Here is a 24,025-nt window from a genome sequence, read left to right as displayed (position 1 = left end):
AGGATTTGAGTCCATCACTGTCACATACCTGGTCATATCCTGCACACCAGGGGTCATTTCTGTATCCAGACTCTGCAAACCACTGTCAAGCTTATGGCAGAGGACACTTGCCATTGTAGAGTGAGCACATAATAACATGGCAGGTAAATTTGTAGTTAGTAGGGCATGTGTGTGGGAGAGGTTGTAAACAGGCAGTTGGCGCACTGCAGGGGAAGTGCAGAGTGCTGGAGGCAAGTGCCCCTCTAAACTGAAGCCTTCACTCATATTTTTTTGTAAATATTAAGTGGAGCATCTCCCACATTCACACTTAAGGGGAAAAAAGGACAGGCATACACTCGCGCGCGCGCGCGCGCGCGCACACACACACACACATCCATCCGCACATAACAGACACAAGCAGACATATTCTTTACATATATGTGCATTCTTTGTCAAGAGTATGGTGACAATATTTACGACAGGTTGCTGGAAGATACTTGTTTAAGGAGGGAGGGTGAAGATTAGCAGTGCAGGAGGAATGAGGGAAGTACTGGAATGCAAGAGAGAAAGGAAGGAGGAGATGGTGGGGCAAGTGGTTATCAATAATAGGTAGGTAAGTCTTTCCGCTCCCGGGATTGGAATGACTCCTTACCTTCTCCCTTAAAACCCACATCGATTCGTCTTTCCCTCTTTCCTGATGAAGCAACCGTTGGTTGCGAAAGCTTGAATTTTGTGTGTGTGTGTTTGTGTTTGTTTGTGTGTCTATCTAAATACCAACGCTTTCGTTTGGTAAGTTACATCATCTTAGTTTTTAGAGTATATATATAGTTAGACAATTCAAATGGTCAAATGGTGGTAGCTCCTCTGAGAGAGAGTGCTATTTTCTGAGCTATTATATTTGTGTATATGCACACTATCAGTCAGCTGCAGATGGGTAGTTGCCTTTCCTCACATACTTTGTTACTTAGGTTCTTGAATCCATAATCATTATGTTTAGCCAACACTCGTTATTTTGAAATCTATTATTTTACATTTTGTTTTCATTAAAAAATTATAATTAGGGCCGTGTGCCAGATTTTTTCCTCTCGTAGTATGTACATTTCATAATGATTTTGGACTCTACCAACTGTTTAACTAATAACAGTATCAAGACAATTAATGTAGCAGAGTGAAAATGGAAGCAGTACAACTAAACAGGTATACTAAAATAAGTTTTATTCACATTTATGAAATCCAGAGAATGGAATTCCAAGTATTTACTTAAAGTTCATTTCTTAAGTACATAAATGCATCTTGTTCTGGGCACTTTTAAATAATTGGTGTGAAATTTACTAGTCTTGCAACATCTTTGCTTTTCACCATGGTTTCATAGTCCTTCCCGACAGGGTAAATTCTGAGGTTCTCCTTGCAAAGCTGCAAAAATAAATAGAAAACATGAAATTCTTAATATATAAATAAAATATTATTGACAATATATTACTTTTGTACTGTAGCCCAAAATGAAACTAGAATCAAATAAAGAAAGATAAAAACCTCCTACTGATAGATATCTACAAAAGCTAAAAGAGTCACAAGGTTCTAGAGCAAAGAGTTTCTTTTTGTGGTAGATGTGTGATGGAATGGTTGCAGAAAATAATTAAATCCAAGATGTGGGCAGGAAACATAACATCAATTTTTTCACTATGTTTCATAATTTCCATAAAGAGGGAGAACTGTCGTGGAAGTGGAAAAATTCAAGGTATAGTTTAACAAAAGACTAGCAAGTTGTAGAAAATTTAACATGTTCAGCATATCCATGGCACTCTTCTGTGACTCAGACAAACCTGTGACCATTAGTGCCACTACTCTTTGTATATATTCAATATCTCCTGTTAGTCCTTTTTGGTATTACTTTTCAATGATATTCTAGAATGGGTAACACAACTGTTTCATATACAATCTTGTTTCTAGAGTGGCTGCATTTCCCCACTGTCTCATTATCCTACCACTGACTGTTATGTACTTTACCTTTAGATGAGTCTGTGTGGTAATTCGATTTCATATCCCTACAAACTATTACACCTAGGTGCTTATGTGTGTTCACTGGTTCCAATTGTAACCACTAGTATTTAGTTATGGGATAATATGTTTTGTGCATCTCGTGAAATGCACAGTTTACCATTTCTGAACATATGAAGCAGGTTGCCAATCTTTGTATCACTGAATTTTATCAAGATTTGACTGGATATTTGTGCAGCTTTTTGCAGCTAGTACTTTATTAAAGATAACTGTATCATCTGTTAAATGTGTGATGTTACTGTTAACATTGTCCACCAGGTTATTAATATACAATATGAGCTTTTATCTGTGATGTGCTTGAAGTCAAAGAAATGAGGTGTTAGTTATTAATGATAACAATGGAGATATGCAAATAGACAAGGAAAGAATTCTGGACAGACTGAAAAGATGCTGGACACTGAAGATCCTGAAAATGTTTTCCGAAAAGGAAGAATTGCAGAGAGTATAGAGGAAGAAGAAATTGAAGTGACTCAGCAGGATGTAAACAGAGCAATTAAGAAACTGAAGAAGAATAATGCACCAGGAGAAGATAGGACAGTGGCAGAAATGTTGAAGGCAGTAAGTGAACACTTCAGAAAGAGAGATCCAATCTCATACATGATGTATGGAGACTGGAGGAAAGGTACTGCAGAAATGGATCAGTAATTGTAGAGGTATTTCTCTGTTAAGCATAATACACAAAGTTTCATAATTAATAATTCTTGAAAAGCTGAAGACTTTTGCTGAAGATACTGTCAGAGAGGAACAGGTAGATTTTTGGGCAAGAAGACCAACCATAAATCAAATTTTCACCATGACCCAAGCCTGGTAAAAGTTCTGGGAATTGAAGCATCACTTCCTGGTAACACTTGTAGATTTCTAAAAAGACTTATTATACTATACACAGATTAAATGTATATAACATCCTTGAGAAGTTTGCCATAGCAAGGAAGTTAATTAACTTGATGCAGATGTATACAACAGAGACAAAAGCCAAGGTGAAATACCAGGGGGGCTTCCAAGGAATTCCACATCAGGAATATACGAGACAAGGTAATGTCATTTCATTGATGCTTTTTATTTTGATCCTGGAGAAAGTAATTCATGAAATGAGAAGAGAAGGAAAATGGGTGAAGTTAAATGGAAGGACACAGTTACTGGGATATGCAGACAACATTGCAACTGTAGCAGAATCAGAGGAAGACATGGCAGAAACTGTAGGAGAATTAGCAAAGAATTCCAGAAAGACTGGGCAAAGGAGTAATACAGACAAGACTGAAGTTGTAGGTGTATCCAGAGAAACCCCTAATAATGCTCCACTACTGGTAAGAATATGAAACATAGCCAGAGCGGAAAGTTTTAAACACCTTGTTCAACAGGTATAATAACCTAAACCAAGAAATTAATCAATGTAATGTCAATGTGTCTAACCCTTATTTCAGTCAAAATCAGATATCATCACAAGAAAACCTGTCATTTACAACCACATTAAGGCCTATAATGCAGTTATGGTATCAGTGTTTTTCAGGTGGGACAGAAATGTTAAGCACACAAAAAAGATGAATGATATTTGATGTTGATATTGAAACAGAAAATCATGAGAAGCATGTTTGAGCCAATCCATGAAAAGTACTCCTGGAGATGTGGAAAGAACCAGTACATTTACACATGACTGCCTTAATCCATTGATCTGAGGATATCATGCAAGAAAAGTGGGAGTTGGATTTTGCATGACTGATGTTTTGGAATTCAGGGTGTGTTGAGAGTCCTCATCTTGAACTCAAAATATCTTCTAAAACTCTACAAAAGATGCACATCAATGGTGCTGGATAGCATATAATAGTTTTTATGGCTGTTGCCCTTCTAGTAGATGAAAGTGATCTGTCATTTTCTCTAGCCACTGGGCACAGATTTATGTTCAATAAATCTATAATATTCTGCAGCTAAGATAGCGGCTAACTCAGCAGCAAATTTCATACAGTTGAAAGAGATTCCATTAGCCACTGTGGTCACTGTCACTTATCTTTCCACTGATGAGCTAATTAAACTAGAGCAGTATTTCTTCACTGCCTCTCATAAAAGGACATTTGAATACAGTTCCTGCTTTTGCTTTGTTAGACTTAATTTTAAGTTACTGTATGAGCTGTGAATGTTTGGGCACTAGCTTTGGTAACACAAAAGTCTTTACTTATGACCAAAATTTCTTTGGATTTATATATTATTATTTTTATCTATTTATTTATTTATTTATTTTACAAGGTCTTTCTTTTGATAGGACTTTCCTATGGTAGTGGTAGAAGGCTTTGTTTTATTGCCTGTCTGAAAGACAAATGCTTTTTATTGAACATCTCTTTATATATAACTTTATGCTCCATTTTACATCTGTTGTGCAGTAATCACTGCTTCTTTAGAAATTTCTTTGCAGAGGACATATACTATGAAATGTTTCCCCTTTATGAACTGTTCTGCTAGGTACATGGCTGTTCAGTTCTTGGGAAAGTATTGGTCTAAACGTGAGAGTTACAGCCCCTCTATACACTCCTGTCTCTTGAGAAAACTGTTTTCAGAGTGTGGTTGCAAACAAGAAACATTTAAGTTAACCTCATTCATTCTCTGCAAAAAATAAACATGGCTACTACATGTTATCTGACATGTATCCATGTGTCATTTATTGTGCTCTATATTTTTTCCCAGTGAATAAATCAGTTCAACTTCAATGTCTCTTGCTGGAAACCACACTCTGAAAATAGTTTTCTCAGTATGTTATAGGCCTAGAGATGGAAAGTAAATAGCTGGAAGTTTAGTTTAGAACGTAACTAATGTGAAAGCAGTTTTGTATTTCTGGTTCATGAGTCCGAAACAACAAAATGTCGGAAGAATATGAAATCAAATATCCTATTGCTATTTTTAATAGAAGCAATTTTGGAAACTGGAAAGTCTGAATGCAAACTATGCACACAAATTAGATTTATTGGATCTCACTGCAGAATAATACACAGAAAAAGTGAAATTTCTATAAAGAGTGGTTGAGAAGGAACAAGCTGATAAAAGATAAACAACACAAAATCTCATGAACCATTGTAAAAAGTGTCACTCAAGAACAACAGAATGGATTAGGAACAGCCATTTGGAATACGTGAATGATTAACTTTACAAAGTTTAGATCTATTCTGGGGGAAATGCAGTTTGGTGAAACAAATGTTGTCAGCTGTATCAACGGAAAGCTAGTTACAATTTCAATTAAAAATATTTTATTTGTACCTGGACTGGCTCAACTTGCCGTCAGTGCACAGACTGGAGACAAGTGGTTTCAAAGTCATACTTGAGAATAGAAGCGCAACTATTCATAAAGGAAAGGATGTTGTAGCCACGGCAATGAATAATGAGGCAAAACTGTATGCTCCAAAATTTACTAGAGACCCTTGCAAGGTGTTTCTTGTAAAAACATTACAAATCTGGCTTCGTGGGTTAGGATACTTGAATTACACCAATCTCATGGTGCTTCCAAAATATGAGGGTTGACTGAAAACTATTGCCTCCACCTTTGTAACTCTTCAACAGTTAGCAGCATTGGTATGCAGCAGGTACTGGCTTGTTCCGTAGCCTCTTCTCTACAACTCCAGTTGGTGGTAAGCCTTATTACTGAATGATTGTGTTGTTACAGTGTTAAGTATGGAACCGTGTGCAGACGGTTGGTCAGTGCGATTTAAGCAATGTGGAGTCATTGAATTCTTGACAGTAGAAAGTGTAACCCCAAAGGAGATTCATCAGAGAATAAAAGCAGTTTATGGTGATTGTGTTTATATGAGTAATGTGCGTCTTTAATCTCGTAATGTGAGAGGAGTTCCTGATAAATTTCAAGTCTGTTGCTTTCATTTCAGGGGACAGCACCCCGAGTACCCACTGTGCACAGATCTTCTGATAGTCGAGCAAAGTAGTAATGTGACCCACATGTTCTTGTGAAATGCCAATTGTGCTTGCAGTTTCTCTCTGAGTGATATGACAATCATCCTGAATCAATCTGTGAACATTTTGCTTATGAAACTCGATGGTTGCTGTCACAGGACATTCAACCCTTTGTTTGTGATGCAGGTGAGATGTTCACACCTCAATGCCTTTAAACTCTCTCACCCAATGACGCACAGTACTTACATAAACGCAATCACCATAAACTGCTTTCATTCTCTGATGAAGCTCCTTCAGGGTGACACCTTCTCCTGTCAAGAATTAAATGACTGCACATTGCTTAAACTGCATTTACTGACTGTCAGTGCAGGGTTCCATACTTTACACTGTAACAACACAATTTCATTCTCTGATGAAGCTCCTTCGAGGTAACATCTTCTCCTGTCTAGAATTCAATGACTGCACATTGCTTAAACCACATTTATCAACTGTCTGCGCAGGGTTCCATACTTTACACTGTAACAACACAACCATTTAATGCTAAGGCTTCCCGCCAACTGGAGCTGTAGAGAAGAGGCAACAGAACAAGCTAGTATCTGCTGCATACCAATGCTGCCAACTGTTTAAGAGCTATGAAGGTGGAGGAATTACTTTTCAGTCAACCCTCATATGTTGAAGGAATGAACAGTACAGATCTAAAGACAGCAGAATTGTGCGCCATCTGCATGGAAGGGAAGCAAACAAGACTTCCACGTAAGTAGAAGAAGACAAGAGCAGAACATTCATTGGAACTAGTACACAGTGATGACATAGGTCCTATTACTCCCACATCTTATGATGGAAAGAGATACAACATTACATTTATATATGATTACACTCGTTTTACAGCTGAATATGTACTACAAAATAAATCCAAATTACTGGAATATGTTAAACAGTATGAATGAGTATCAACTGCTCATTTCAGTTTGAGGATTACTAGATCCTGCTGTGATAATGGAGGTGAAGATCTATCAAAAGTAATGAAAAACTTTTTTAAATGTTTTAGGTCAGAAGCAGTAAACGCTATTTACTTGATAAATAGAACACCAGCATGTGCATTAAAAATGACAGTTCCTGCAACTCTGTTGTATAGTGAGCTCCCAAAGTTGCAGAAACTGGAAGTATTTGCTTGTGCAGCATATATACAAGTTCCCGCAGAAGTGATTGCTGGAAAGTGTGATTCCAGAGTAGTGAAGTGCTTCATGGTTGGATACTGTATTAATGGATATGGCATGGTGTCCACAAGAGTGATGAATCATTCTTGGAAGAGACATCAAGTTTGAGGAAAATTATTTTTAGTTTAATAATGAGGATTGGTTTTCATGCAAAGAAGACACAAATGAAGAAGTCATCTTCAATGAAGCAAACGTCACTGCAAAAATGACTCCACATCAAGTGAAAATGAAGCTGAAGATGGTAAACCTACTGAAATATGCAGAAATGTTAGAGAAAGAAAGTGTCCAGTGTCAATGGGAGAGTATACTGCATTACCATTAAATGCAGAAATGTACATTGAGGATGATCTGAAGACTTTCAGTGACATTTACAGCAGATCAGATAAAGAAAAATGACTTCATGCAGTTACAGAAGAGATGAAAGTAATAAACAAAAACAAGACCTGTACAATATGTGACTTACTGACAAGTTTGTTACAGATTCAGGCTTTGTTCAAAGCAGCACTGAGAAATGGACTAAACCTCTTCTTCATGAAACAAGCATGTCAGCACCATCACTTGAAGAATTCATAGATGTTGAGGACCTTGTCCAGGTTATCAGAAAATATTCAGATGATGAGAGTGTTGTGGATTATGTCAGCATATTGAAGGACAGAAATAGCAAGATGATTAAGAGGATCAGATAAATGGATGTTTTGATGAGAAACAAATGCCCTGTCCAATGAAGCAAGAAAGTTCAAACGCACAAGAGAGTCCACAGATTCTTTGAATTTTCAATGGATATTGAGCCATCAATTTTCTAAGCTTGATAAAAAACATGTTCAAATAATCAAAATGGGAGAGAAAGAAAAGTAGCACATTTCTTTGAATAAGTGTGTCATAGCACAGAATAATATTTACATGCTCACAATTATGTTAGAAGTAGTTAATGTATTTCCAGATTACACATGCATTCCTTATCCCATTTCGAATCTTTTCGTAAACATCCCCAAGGGAGAAATTTAGCTGCTAGACCTTGATTAAGGAAAACTTCTGCAAGGGAGAGAAGCCACTTTTGAACCTATATAAGTGAGGAACTGGGTAACAGAGAAACGTCTGTAAGAGAGAAAAAAATTCCTTGTCCCTTCGGCTCCCACTTATCTGGGTTTGACTGTTGTATTATTATTATTATTATTAATGCAATACCCAGGAACTTTTTTACTTTGTTTACATTTGTATTAATCATTCCAAATCCTCGGCAGTTTTACTTCCTTACAGAATGTGAAGATGGATCACTAATAAAAACAATTGTTCACAAATTATGTACTAACTGTGTCGTTCATCTGTAAGTGTAGCTAATTTATGCCGAATGATTGGAAATGGTTGATTTAGTAAATCTTGAAGACCCCTTACAAAATATTCTTACACTGAGAGTAAAACATTTTATAATTTCTTGGCTGTCACATTGTAATGCAACTTCCTGTTTCCCATTTGGAAGTTACAAACTTAACCTTTTCAGTAGAAGACACTGTGTTGTTGCTTTTCTTCTGTGATAGTGAGTTTGGTGTTTGTTATCTTTTTGTAGCCTTCCATGTAATTTTGCCAGTGTTTTCAGAGACTGTCATAAGCCTTCTATTTGACTTACTATGTAAGTTCAATTGGTTACAGGTATATTGCTTTATACGCTTCTCTAATGAGATAACAGCAAGTGTTTTTCATATGCATGAGATCATATATCCATTATTCTGAAAAATGTTATACTTACTATTGTCTTTTTGATTTACTTTTAAATGTCACTAAGTCAACGTGTTTTACACAGTGAGAGTATACAGGGTGTTAAAAAAAAGTGCTGAATATTATGAGAAGTGATAGTAACCATCAAAACAAGAAAAAAGTGCCATAAACATGGGCTATAAAATGTATACCTTAAGAGCTATGAGTACTTTTTCAGTAGAACATACATGTTTCACAGTGCTCATAGCTCTTAAGGTATGCATCTTTAGAGTCCATGATTACTGGCCTTTTTTGTTGTTTTGACTGTTGCTACCACCTGTCAAAATATTTGACCCTATTTTTAGCACCATGTGTATGACAATTGTAGATGATCATGCTTGAGAGTGAAAGGGATGTCCCATTTCTTGACTGGTGTCTCATGCTTGCGACATTTCCACTCATTTTCTGTTACAACGAAATGGTTGACGATTTTATGTATTTTATTGTTAACATACTATGCAACTTCATTTTAGCTTCTCCAAATTTGTAGTTCTTTGATATCATTAAATAATAATAATATATCAAACAATGGATAATCCAATAATGGCAATATTATGGAAAGGATATTTGCTACTCACCATGTAGCAGAGATGTGTGACTGTGTGAGGTATTTTGTATAATTCAGAAGACTGCCTTTTGGCCAGAAGCTTACTTGTTTGACAGACTTTTTGTTGTGCCTACCTACATCTCAGCATCTTGCCCTTATTGTGAGTAGCAATCTAACCTTTTCATAACATTGTTAATAATACCACATTTTATTTTCATGTAAATAAATCTTTTCTCACATCCTTTTTATGGGGCCATATTCCAAATGAATGTCTTTATCCAATTATTCTCTAATTACAACAGCGGGTATAAGTACATTTTCATGTAATACACTCTACTAACCTCATAGAGTCCACAGTTCTCTTCCTCTAAAAACTCAGGTACCACAAGGGAAGTATTTGCATAAAGTTCATAATTTGGCTCATAGGAAAGTAACATTGACAAATACTTCAGTATTGCAGTCATTCCTTCAGCTACCAGTTGCTTTTCTAGCCTTGATGAGAAGTCTGTGACTGATAGTGCATACTGCAGGCGTGCATCCCAGTCTGACAATTGGGACAATTCCTGTCAAACACAGGAGAGAATATATTTAAAAATTATTACTAATAATAATCTACAAAGCACAACTTCTTGGTGGAGAAGACATTTGCTAGTGATTTTAGGATACTACATATAGCATTAATATACTATAATTAGCATCTGATTATTCATCTGCAGGTTGCAGTAACACACACTAAACATATCAGAAAACCGTAAATCTTTACTATAAAACAAAACAAACATGTTCTTGGCAGCAATCCCTAGAACTGATATATGCAAAAAGCATTCAGTAAACTATTCAACATTCAAAGACTTACACTGGCTGCTCTGCATGCAAACATAGTTTTCAGTAAAACAAAGGCATTGATGTGTTGGTAATGCCATATACATTAAACATTTCACTGCTTCTCAGCATGGAAATTTAGCTCTCACACTTATTAATTCTTTCACTGGCACTTATTCCCAATTAATGTATAGAAAGCATTTGCTTCTGCAACATCAAATCAGTGGAGAATACTTTGCATTTAAGCCATATCACTGATTAAAACTGAACCTCTTCACCATATTTTCATGAAAATATTGAAAAAGTATCAAACAGCTATTGCTGTAGCCTTGCATTGCATCTGTAACCAGTTTGGTTATCAATGATAACAATTAAATCAAAGTTAAACAGCATGTTTTTGAATCTATCATTCCAGAAACTTGGAGATCTTTTAAGTTACAAATAATATTGAAAGTTTCTATATTCTACTGCCATAATGAAATCTCTTGGGCTGTTTGATTTATATTTGTTAGTTCAGCAGACTATTTAATAATGCTGACTTTACACAACATTGTGCTATGTCCAAACTTTCATTAACTGCAGTACTCAACACTGCCCTAATTGTGTAATTTGAGTGCCTGATCTGAATGTTTCACAATAGTCTATGTCTCTATGTTTCCTATGGCCCACAACATGTAGTTTGGTTCTATAACAATACATTTCTCCAAGATCTTATTTCAGACACACAGAAAAAAACTTGAGGAATTACAAATTGATCTGTGCCCTGCTGATGTAATATGTTCTTTCATTGGTAATTTCCATTTCTTGAGATTTGTCTACTTCAGAATACGTCCTTGGCTTATCTACATCTGCTAAAAAACACTCAAGTGAACATTTAGATTTTTTAAATTTGCACCACATTTTGAAGTTGAACTTATGCTCTTCCAGATCCTCCTACTTCCAGTCTATCTTCCACTGAAGAGGTTGCCAGTTCATGTTCATGTCTCTCTTAGAACATCAGTACTCTTGTTTGATATGAGTATTTCCCTTGTGTAACGACAGTGCTTCAAAGGTAAGCTACATACAAAATTTTATTTTATTGTTACAGTTATACTGTAGTTGCTGCACCCTACATGGACCAATTAATAAACTCAGGGTTCTTACTGTAAATTCTGGCTCAAACACAATGTTTCTACTCTGAATGATGTATCATCCAACTTGCATCAAGATGGAAAAAACCATCAATATTTTCACCATAGTCAACAGAAATCCCACTTTTTATGGTATTCATTTGGAACATGTACATAACATTTGGTCTCAGAAATATGCAACCTATGCAGGTATGTTGTAAACCACTTAAATAGCTTCCCATCAAAGCTACATACCCCAGTTCAATTTAGAATATAAGCAGCACTACAGACTGCTTTTCCCTGTAAAGAACTGGCTGTATTCTTCAATGATAGTGTTGATTGTACGAGCTCTATGAGCGTTCTGTTTGAAAGTTCACGACATTTATTTTGTTTTTAGTTTTTAACAGTTTGCAAAAACTTTTGGATCTTTTGACAGCATTAGGCATTTATTACAAAATATAAACCATGTGAAATCTGGTATTAACAAATGTAAAATAGATGAAATATCTCAAATCTGCCAAAGACCTGTTTTCCAGGGGTACACATACACAGCAACTATCACAACCTTAAAAATACAATCACAACACTCCTCGTCATTTTTATACGCACTGTGACAGCAGCACTCCAAGTAGACAGTAAGCAACACTTATATCAGATGAGTGTAACTACTACCATTTCTACTGATTTGTAATCAGTTCCATATTTACACACGGACCACATGGGCCTGGGCCCAGGGCAGCTAATTCTTAGAGGTGACGAAATCTAAAGGCCGGCAAAATTTTGAGCATACAAATTTACATGTGAAGATAGAAAGTAGCAATGATTATGGGAATTATTGTTAGGTTTGTTTGAGTTAAGTCAAACTGTTTTGACTGCCCTAAAGCATTTGAGTGCACCATTTCCTCAGTTGCTGGGGTTTCTGACTAGCCATTTGCTATTTGATTTGTGGCCTATGGATGGTCGAAACTGTCTTCCACTGATTTTATTGTGATGGTTCCACAGCATTGAAAACTGTGCTCCAAAGAGATCATCATGCATGCACATAGTGCAGTTTTCTGAAGCGAGCAAAGGTGTCAACTAGCACTATGGGTGGGCAAACAATGAAACACCCAAAAAGCTTTAGAGGTTGCAAAGGAATTGAAATGAGTATAACAATTTCGATAGTTTGTGATACCTTAACTCGAATGAATATGAGGGGAAACGGTAGATAGAGGGTGGGATCTCTACATCATGCAATGGCAGCACTGCCTATGAATTGTTTTTGTGTGGCAAGGCATGAATGCATATCTAGTGTTGATGTGGCTTGGTTTCTGTTTGGTGCTTTTATCATTGTTTGTGTATATTCCCCCCCTCACATTTCATTAATCTGGTGAAGTTTTGACATCATGTAATTATGAATATGGACAGCAGGAAAAGTCTCTGTGGTGCAGGCTACAGAAAATTATTTGAACAAAGGAGGAAGAGGGAAAAGAAAGTATTAGATCAAACACCAAAGCTACAAACGTTTTTCGTTAACTAAAGACTAGATTCTCTACCTGTAAGTTCTTCCTCTCTTGCAAACTTGACACTACAAATGATTCACAGTTCAGCAGCAATTGTGGTGAAAGGCTCAATAATAGAGACTCTGAAATTGATAACAAACATACAAACAATTCCACAGCAAGTGAGCCAGAGTTGGGGCAAGGGGAAGTTACATCAGACTCTACTGTTGATAAAGATCCTTTCTTTTGGGAAATCAGTGATAAAACAAGAGATCATGTAGTACATTTAGGATTTAATCAGAATAGAAACTGTGATTTTGTGCAGTCGGAGCATGCATGTTCTGAGAAATGAAGGTTTATTTCCAAGGATTTGTCTGAAAGGAAATTGTTGAATAGAGACATTGTGCAGTGTGATTACTTGATTTACTCACCCAGTCAGGGATCACTTTACTGTGCACCATGTAAACTGCTTGAGTGTTCATCCCAGTTCACTACAAGTGGCTTTAGTGGTTGGAAATATGCTAATCAATGGGTAAGCGACTTCTAATCAAGCTGCGGAGCTATGGGGTATCATCTCAGTTGTGCGACTGGATTCGTGATTTCCTGTCAGGAAGGTCGCAGTTCGTAGTAATAGACGGCAAATCATCGAGTAAAACTGAAGTGATAACAGGTGTTCCCCAGGGAAGCGTCCTGGGACCTCTACTGTTCCTGATCTATATAAATGACCTGGGTGACAACCTGAGCAGTTCTCTTAGACTGTTCGCAGATGATGCTGTAATTTACCGTCTAGTAAGGTCATCCGAAGACCAGTATCAGCTGCAAAGCGATTTAGAAAAGATTGCTGTATGGTGTGTCAGGTGGCAGTTGACGCTAAATAACGAAAAGTGTGAGATGATCCACATGAGTTCCAAAAGAAATCCGTTGGAATTCGATTACTCGATAAATAGTACAATTCTCAAGGCTGTCAATTCAACTAAGTACCTGGGTGTTAAAATTACGAACAACTTCAGTTGGAAGGACCACATAGATAATATTGTCGGGAAGGCGAGCCAAAGGTTGCGTTTCATTGGCAGGACACTTAGAAGATGCAACAAGTCCACTAAAGAGACAGCTTACACTAGACTCGTTCGTCCTCTGTTAGAATATTGCTGCGCGGTGTGGGATCCTTACCAGGTGGGATTGACGGAGGACATCGAGAGGGCGCAAAGAGGGGCAGCTCGTTTTGTATTGTCGCGTTATAGGGGAGAGAGTGTGGCAGATATGATACATGAGTTGGGATGGAAGTCATTACAGCATAGACGTTTTTCGTCGCGGCGAGACCTTTTTACGAAATTTCAGTCACCAACTTTCTCTTCCGAATGCGAAAATATTTTGTTGAGCCCAACCTACATAGGTAGGAATGATCATCAAAATAAAATAAGAGAAATCAGAGCTCGAACAGAAAGGTTTAGGTGTTCGTTTTTCCCGCTCGCTGTTCGGGAGTGGAATAGTAGAGAGAAAGTATGATTGTGGTTCGATGAACCCTCTGCCAAGCACTTAAATGTGAATTGCAGAGTATTCATGTAGATGTAGATGTAGATGTAACTGAACATGAAAATTCCAATGCACATCGAGATTGTGTTGTAAGTTTCAGACGAAGGAGAAATACTCTATGTAGAGTTGATAAAAAAATTATTACTCAGCTACAAGAAGAAGAAAAGCATTGAAGAAATCAGCCAATAAAATTCTTCCACATTGTCAACTATAAAATTCTGATGTTTTGGCGACTATTGCAAGGCACCTTCCTCAGGGTGTGTTGCTAACTGTTGAATGGTAACTAGTTTGATTACTTATATGCTATGGAGGAGTGCTGTCATTAGATATCGGGTTGAGGAGAAAGGGTATTATGTTTACTTTTATGGGTCTTTGCATTGTGTGTTGTTGTTGGCAGAAATAGGCATTTTCCATTGGAGTTTCCCTTACTACTTGCCATTGTTGGAAATTGGCGAATAGGAAATTGAGATCTTCACCTCCATATCTAATGACAACACTCCTCCATAGTATATATGTAATCAAACTAGTGCCCATTCAGCAGTTAGCAATACATCATGAGGAAGGCACCTTGCAATAGTCACCTGACAATGCAGCCCCAAACCCAGAAAAATTTTATTGACTTTGACAACAGCTGCAGAAACCTATGTTTACATTATTGGAGAAATGTACAACAGATGCTAGTGGCTGCAGTGAAAAAACTTTCCTCAAGGGGACCGTCATTTCGTGGAGATGAAGAACAGTTTGGTTCCTCAAGGGACGGCAATTTATGATGTGTTTAGAGCTCCCAGAATGAGAGCTTCTGTAAAGTTTGGAAGGTAGGAGATGGATACTGGCAGAAGTAAAGCTGTGAGTACCGGGCGTGAGTCGTGCTTCGGTAGCTCAGATGGTAGAGCACTTGCCCGCGAAAGGCAAAGGTCCCGAGTTCGAGTCTCGGTCGGGCACACAGTTTTAATCTGCCAGGAAGTTTTGTGTTTAGAGCTGATACCTGAAATTGATCCATTCTTAGCTGCTCATATAGCATATAGAAACCAGGGTAAAGGAAACCTGAAACACCTCATATTTATCATTTAGCACTTACGAAGAAATTATCAATATTATGGGGAAGACTGTCACAGAAAAGATCATACAGGAGATAGCTGATGCAAAGTATTTCTCCATTATTGTGGCTTCTACACCTCATGTTTCACACTGTGATCAGTTGAGTTTTGTTACACTATATGTAAATAAAGATCGTCAACCACAAGAACCACTTGTAGAATTTATGAGAAATGCTGGACACACTGGGAAAGAATAGGCAGATGCTGTATTTATGTTCCTTAACTCCCATGGACTAGATATAGGCAGGGATCTACTCTGGCCTACAAGCCCAAATCAAGTCATTCAATCCCTTGGCATTTTTCATCCCCTGCTCCACTCATTCACTGAATCTGGTAGGATTAAGGGCAGCCACATGCTGTAAAATGCCTACAATATTTTTTGACCTGCTACAAACAATTAACACTTTTTTTTTGCATCTACACACTGCTGGAAAATTCTACAGACAATTTTTGAAGGTGAAAACTTGAGTTTAAAGTCTCTCTGCATTACAAGATGGCCATTTTGAGAAGATGTCTGCAAAAGCTTAAATGCTATTTGGGATGCAGTCAACAAAGCTCTTAAATGCATTTCTGAAGATAAAAGTGAGAAAGCTGTTATTAAATTAGAAGCAACAGGGATATCACAACAGCTTAACTCAAAAAATAATTGCATTCATGGCTACAATATGGGGACCATTTTGGAACATTTCAGTGCAGCACTACAGTCAGAAGAAGTTGACATATCTGCAGTAACGAAACTTTATACTTCACTTCTTACTTTCGTAGATGAGATGGCTAAATCTTTTGAAGCGTGCAAAAAGTTGGCAGATAGAAAACTTGAGACCATACAACATCTTCTGCATGTCAATGAAACTTAAGAAAAACATTTGAAGAAATGAAAGAAGTTCTTTGATGACTCAAACTATAAGTCTGAAAATGAAACAGTCGTTTGCAAATCTGAATGTTACCTACTGAAGACCAATTATTTAATTATACTGAACAGACTATCCAGAGAGCTCAATAATCATCTTGGTGTCTACAAAGAGTTTCCTGAGAAGTTCTCTTTATTATCCAGTTTGATGGAAATGGACCCTGATGAAGTTTATAATGATGCAAAACAGCTGCAGCATATTTACTCAGGGGATTAAGAGGATTCTTTTGGAACAGAATGTGTTCATCTCAAATGCTTCCTTCTGAGTTTTTGATACGAGAATGGTCCATCTTTACCAGTCTTAAATAAAATGCTAAGAGAGAAATATCCCTTTGATATTTATCCAAATCTCAGAATTGCTATGCAAATTTATTTGACCACACTAGCAATGAACTGCTCTGTTGGACAATCCTCCTCAGTTCTTGGAACTGGCTATATTAACAACAGAAAAAGATCTGACTATGAAACTGGACTTCGAGCATGTGATAAATGTGTTTGCTGATAACAAGGCAAGGAGAAAGCCATTCAACTCATGACATTCCTTGTTGACATAATAAATTACCATAATTCCATGAAATATTATCCTTTTTGTGGATTTCTTCTTTAAGTAGTTTATTTTAAATAGTGTGTTTATAATTTTGTTGCTAAATGTTGTTCAAAATTGATTAAGTTTGGGGAGGTTATTGGGCCGATGGGCATAGCATTATCTAAATACCATTCAATTTGTAAAATACATTTTACAATGAGGAGCACCAAGCAAGGTGGCGCAGTGGTTAGCACTCTGGACTCACATTCAGGAGAATGACGGTTCATTCCCATGTCCGGACATCCTGATTTAAGTTTTCCTTGACTTCCCTGAATTGCTCCAGGCAAATGTCAGGCTGGTTCCTTTGAAAGGGCACAGCCGACTTTCTTCCCTGTCCTTCCCTAATCCAATGAGACCGAAGACCTATCTGTTCGATCTCTTACCCCAAACAACCCAACAATGAGGAGCTTATATAAGATCATGAAAATCAGCAATAACCAAAAAATGACACCACATCTGTTTTTCTTTAGTTTTTTAAAGCCCATGGGAACCAAAAATTGGATAGTAAACAGCAAAAGGCCTGACCTTCTGCAGAACACAAGTAAAGTTCTGTTTACTACACTTACACTCCAATCAGTGTATTTGGAATGTAGGAAACTTGTATATAGCGAAACGCCTACATAATTTAATGTACCTAATAAGCCATCACAACTGTAGCGGAAGGGGAAACCACACAGATGTGGTAATAGAATGCCGAAGGCTTAAAACTGTTTCCCAACACAGTTGAAACATATTTCATAATTGTAATTCTTCAAGGTATCCTGGCAATCTATTAAAATCTTTAGGTGTTGGTATTCTGCTAGCTATCAGTGTCATTCATGCATAATATTTCAACAACATGATTTGTTATCTTAATTAGGTTCTACTTGAGACCGCTTGTCAAATGGAATGGGTCCAATAGAATTGATTGTACATCTGAGTCACAATTAGCGATAATCTTCAACATATTTGCTTTTGGGTCAAAAGTAATTATATTTACCAACATATTGGTATATTACAAAACTGAGTTAATTGTGAGAATGTGCAAATCATTAGACTCTGCACAAAATTGTTATGTGCATGAGTGACATAAAAGTATATATCTTAGGTATTGTGAAACAACTCAAATCACTTAATAAAGGCAAGTCTTCTGGTCCAGATGGTACACCAGTCAAGTTCCTTTCAGAGTATGCAGACACAATAATGCCTTTCTTAGCAATCATATACAGCTGCTCACTTGACACTGACATCAATTTGCAGTAGGATTTTTGAGCATAAACTATACTTGAACATCATGAATAACCTTGAAGAAAATGACTTATTGATACATAACCAACATGGATTCAGAAAATATTGTTCTTGTGCAACACAGCTAGGTCTTTATTCCCATGAAGTAATGAGTGCTGTCAACAAGGGATCTCAGATCGATTCAACATTCCTTGATTTCCAGAAGGCTTTTGATATCGTTCCTCACAAGTGACTATTAATCAAATTGCGTCCATATAAAGTATCGCCTCAGCTGCGTAACTGGATTCGTCATTTCCTCTCAGAGAGATCACAGTTTGTTGTGATAGATGGTAAATCACTGAGTAGAACAGAAGTGATATCTGGCATTCTGCAAGGTAGTGTCATAGGCCCTCTGCTGTTCCTAATTTACATAAATGATCTAGGTGATAATCTGAGCAGCCCCCTTAGATTGTTTGCAGATGACGCTGTAATTTACCATCTAGTAAAATCATCTGATGATCAATTCCAATTACAAAATGATCCATAGAGAATTTCTGTATGGTGCTAAAAGTGGTAATTGGTACTAAACAAAGAAATGCGCAAGGTCATCCACATGGGTACTAGAAAAATCCGATAAATTTTGCGTGTACGATAAATCGCACAAATCTAAGGGCTGTCAACTCAACTAAATACCTAGGACTTACAATTATGAGCTATTTAAATTGGAAAGACCACATAGATAATATTGTGGGGAAGGCAAAACAAAGACTGTGCTTTGTTGGCAGAACACTCAGAAATTGTGACAAACCAACTAAAGAGACAGCCTACATTACACTTGTCCGTTCTCTGCTCGAATATTGCTGTGTGGTATGGGATCCTTACCAGGTAGGATTGACAGAGGACATTGAAAGAGTGTTATCGCGCAATAGGGATGAGAGTGTCACTGATATGATACGCGAGTTGGGATGGCAGTCACTGAAATAAAGGCTGTTTTCTTTGTGGCGAGATCTATTTACGAAATTTCAATCACCAACTTTCTCTTCCAAATGTGAAAATATTTTGTTGACACCTACCTATGTTGGGAGAAATGATCATAATAATAAAATAACAGAAATCTGAGCTCGAACGGAAAGATTTAGGTGTTCTTTTTTCCCATGTGCCATTCGAGAGTGGACTGGTAGAGAAGTAGTATGAAAATGCTTCGATGAACCCTCTGCCCGGCACTTAAGTGTGAATTGCAGAGTAACCATGTAGATGTAGATGTAGAAAGTGCCTATCATAATAAGGGCAGACAAAAACAGAACTATAAGCTCCTCATGACAGAAATATGTGTTTATATTCTCTTACTTTCAAGCTTTCAAAGGGGTAAGTTGCAATTGTACACCTGTTTCAAAATACTTCTTCCTGAATAAGTTGTCACTGACTTAGTGATATTTGGTTATTTTAACATTTATTTTATGATCATCTGTGTCTCTTTGCTACTTGCAAATGCTTGAAACGTACAATATAATAAGAATTTCATTAATTAAGCAGAAATATAATTAAAAACAAAAATTAAAATTACGAATGGCTTTCTCACATCCAGGGGTGCCAGTAGTGAGTGTTGTGACTGCGCATGTCAGACTATATATATATATATATATATATATATATATATATAGTCTTTCTGCTCCCGGGATTGGAATGACTCCTTACCCTCTCTCCCTTAAAACCCACATCCTTTCATCTTTCCTTTTCCTTCCCTCTTTCCTGACGAAGCAGCCACCGGTTGCGAAAGCTCGAAATTCTGTGTGTGTGTTTGTGTGTTTTATTCATTGTGCCTATCTACTGGCGATTTCCCGCTTGGTAAGTCTTGGAATCTTTGTTTTTAATATATTTTTCCCATGTGGAAGTTTCTTTCTATTTTATTTACATCATCATTAATTTGAACCCAACAATTACGTTTGTTATTATCTCTGTTGCATTTCGAAATCTTCTCTATCATCTTACTTTCTCTTTTTGTTTGTACAAATAGTTTCACTTTGTACTCATCTTCCCTTTTTCCGTAATCTACCATACATTTTATCCTGCCCAATTATACTCAATAATACATAACTTACTTCCAAACCATAACCTAAAAATTTTTAACGCTTTCAACATAACCGCTGCTATAAAATCCACTGTTCCAAGTTTACAAACATTTCGTGTAAACTCGTGAATACTATTTCACAGCTTCAATTCTTTTCACCCATTAAACAACCATCTCAGCTATTTCCAACAACTTTCGTTTTATTTCCATTCCCGTTTTTCCCACATAACCAATCATTTTTTAGCAGCTTCCCACAGGTTTAAACGTTATTATTTCTTCATCAAACAATTGTTAGCCTCATTCTCATAACCCACCAGTACACAACCAGTCCTTTGAATACATTTACACGCATATTTTTCAAGATTTTATTCGAAAATTTTTTTCGAATTTTATTTTTTCGGGAAATTTTTTTCGAAACTTTTTTCAAAAAATTTTTTCTTTCGAAACTTTTTTCGAGAAATTTTTTCGAAATTTTCCTGAATTTCCCCACCCTTTAACGTGATCTGGAGACAACATAACTACCTAACCTTTGCAACATAGCTCATCTCAAACCAACACTTTTTCAACTTTTTTCACACCTTTATCTCTCCCTATATAAATTTCTATTTATTTTCACTTTAACCTCATATTACCCTTTCCACCTTCTAATACCATGTCAACCTCACAACATCCCTACAACGACCCCATTAAATTTCATTTACATTCCCTACGCAAACATGCCTTCACCCTAGCCAGATTACACTCCCATATTTTATTTACTCAGGCTTGTCTGACATTTGGCATTACCCCCAAAGGCCTCACACTTAAAGTTCCCATCTCTGGCTGCAATCCTTCTTTCCATCAGTCCTTATACCAGTTCCAAACAGCACAATCCATAGCCCTCACCCACCTAATCCTTCACCTATACATCGACTCGGCCAATGAACACACCAGTCAACTCCTATCCCAAATCAAAGTCCTCAATCTTTCCTCTCCCACATCCACACCGGCTGTACATAGCATCCTCCTACAGGCCAACCCCAAATTAGAACAGCATGCCACCCTCCACCTCAAAAAACTATCCAATCTGCTGGTTTCCCACCTCTGGAAAGGCAACTCACTCACCCTCCACAACCTTTCCAACAAACCTCAACCTCCTCTCATTGCACACAGACCCAGTCTCTCCCATCTACTCAATCTCCCACTTCCAGCTCCACTCCCCCCAACACCTCAAAATTCTAGTCAACACAATCTGGAACCACAACACCCCAATTCAGTAGTTAACCTTTCCTCCAAACCCCTCTCCCAATCAGAAACCTCTGTCCTATCCAAAGGCCTCACCTTCAGCCCCACTCCCAGGTTCAACCAAACTGCCCTTGTCAAAGATTTACTGTCCTACACTCGTAGTCTCTGCTGGAAATATCACTTTGCCATGAAGAAAAATAATCCTGATCCCACTCCTAATGATCCAACTCCCCAAGACACTATCCAAATTGAACCCTGCCTGGAACAGTTCCGTCCTCCATCACAGTGGGACCCACCTCCTCTTCCTCAAAATCACCCTCTCCAAACCTTCCAGGAATTTCTCACTTCCAGCCTTGCCTCTCAATCTTTCTTGAAAAACCTTAATCCTACTCCCAACATCACCACAGCCGAAGTCCAGGCTAGCCGTAATCTGAAAGCTGACCGATCCATCATCATTCTTCCGGCTGACTAGGGTTCCATGACCGTGGTACTTGATCGTCGGGAGTATGTGGCTGACAGACTGTGTCAGCTTTCAGACAACTCTACATACAAAGTTTGCCAAGGTAATCCCATTCCTGATGTCCAGGCGGAACTTCGAGGAATCCTCAGAACCTTAGGCCCCCTACAAAACCTTTCACCTGACTCCATCAAACTCCTGACCCCACCAACACCTCGCACTCCGACCCTCTACCTACTTCCTAAAATTCACAAACCCAAACATCCTGGCCGCCCCATTGTAGCTAGTTACCAAGCCCCACAGAACGTATCTCTGCCTACGTAGATCAACACCTTCAACCCATTACATGCAGTCTCCCATCTTTCATCAAAGACACCAACCACTTTCTCGAACGCCTGGAATCCTTACCCAGTCTGTTACCCCCGGAAACCATCCTTGTAACCATTGATGCCACTTCCCTATACACAAATATCCCGCACGTCCAGGGCCTCGCTGCAATGGAGCACTTCCTTTCATGCCAATCACCTGTCACCCTACCTAAAACCTCTTTCCTCATCACCTTAGCCAGCTTCATCCTGACCCACAACTTCTTCACTTTTGAAGGCCAGACATACCAACAATTAAAGGGAACACCCATGGGTACCAGGATGGCCCCCTCATATGCCAACCTATTTATGGGTCGCTTAGAGGAAGCCTTCTTGGTTACCCAAGCCTGCCAACCCAAAGTTTGCTACAGATTTATTGATGACATCTTCATGATCTGGACTCACAGTGAAGAACAACTCCAGAATTTCCTCTCCAACCTCAACTCCTTTGGTTCCATCAGATTCACCTGGTCCTACTCCAAATTCCATGCCACTTTCCTTGACATTGACCTCCATCTGTACAATGGCCAGCTTCACAAATCCGTCTACATCAAACCCACCAACAAGCAACAGTACCTCCATTGTGACAGCTGCCACACATTCCATATCAAACGGTCCCTTCCCTACAGCCTAGGCCTTTGTGGCAAATGAATCTGCTCCAGTCCTGAATCCCTGAACCATTACACCAACAACCTGAAAACAGCTTTCGCATCCCGCAACTACCCTCCCGACCTGGTACAGAAGCAAATAACCAGAGCCACTTCCTCATCCCCTCAAACCCAGAACCTCTCACAGAAGAACCCCAAAAGTGCCCTACTTGTGACAGGATACTTCCCGGAACTGGATCAGACTCTGAATATGGCTCTCCAGCAGGGATACGACCCCCTAAAATCCTGCCCCGAAATGAGATCCATCCTTCATGAAATCCTCCCCACTCCACCAATAGTGTCTATCCGCCATCCACGTAACCTTCGTAACCTCTTGGTTCATCCCTATGAAATCCCCAAACCACCTTCCCTACCCTCTGGCTCCTACCCTTGTAACTGCCCCCGGTGTAAAACCTATGCACCCTCCCACCACCACCTACTCCAGTCCTGTAACCCGGAAGGTGTCCACGATTAAAGGCAGAGCCACGTGTGAAAGCACCCACGTGATTTACCAACTGACCTGCCTACACAGTGATGCTTTCTATGAGGGAATGACCAGCAACAAACTGTCCATTCGCATGAATGGACACAGGCAGACAGTGTTTGTTGGTAATGAGGATCACCCTGTGGCTAAACATGCCTTGGTGCACGGCCAGCACATCTTGGCATGGTGTTACACCATCCGGGTTATCTGGATACTTCCCACCAACACCAACCTATCTGAACTCTGGAGATGGGAACTTGCCCTTCAATATATCCTCTCTTCTCGTTATCCACCAGGCATCAATCTCCGCTAATTTCAAGCTGCCGCCACTCATACCTCACCTGTCATTCAACATCATCTTTGCCTCTGCACTTCCGCCTCGACTGACATCTCTGCCCAAACTCTTTGCCTGTAAATATGTCTGCTTGTGTCTGTATATGTATGGATGGATATGTGCGTGTGTGTGTGTGCGAGTATATACCTATCCTTTTTTCCCCCTAAGGTAAGTCTTTCCGCTCCCGGGATTGGAATGACTCCTTACCCTCTCCCTTAAAACCCACATCCCTTTGTCTTTCCGTCTCCTTCCCTCTTTCCTGAA

General features: G+C 38.4%; 1 protein-coding gene across 1 annotated transcript in view; it reads right to left on the bottom strand.

Moving 5' to 3' along the window:
* Window positions 1-1,177: 1,177 nt before the first annotated feature.
* The window catches only part of LOC126272096 (fatty acid synthase-like), a 332,645-nt gene continuing 309,797 nt past the window's right edge, over window positions 1,178-24,025 (bottom strand). Inside the window, exons 34-35 of the mRNA XM_049974674.1 lie at window positions 9,780-10,001; window positions 1,178-1,392 (exon numbers count right to left, since the gene is read on the bottom strand). Coding sequence (XP_049830631.1) covers window positions 1,288-1,392; window positions 9,780-10,001 — 327 coding nt within the window. The 3' untranslated portion in view covers window positions 1,178-1,287. The remainder of the gene's footprint in view (window positions 1,393-9,779; window positions 10,002-24,025) is intronic.

This window comes from Schistocerca gregaria, chromosome 5, assembly GCF_023897955.1.
Source record: "Schistocerca gregaria isolate iqSchGreg1 chromosome 5, iqSchGreg1.2, whole genome shotgun sequence".
Taxonomy (NCBI): Eukaryota; Metazoa; Arthropoda; class Insecta; order Orthoptera; family Acrididae; genus Schistocerca; species Schistocerca gregaria.
The sequence above is the reverse complement of the archived record's forward strand: the minus strand, read 5'-3'. Positions and strand labels throughout refer to the sequence as shown.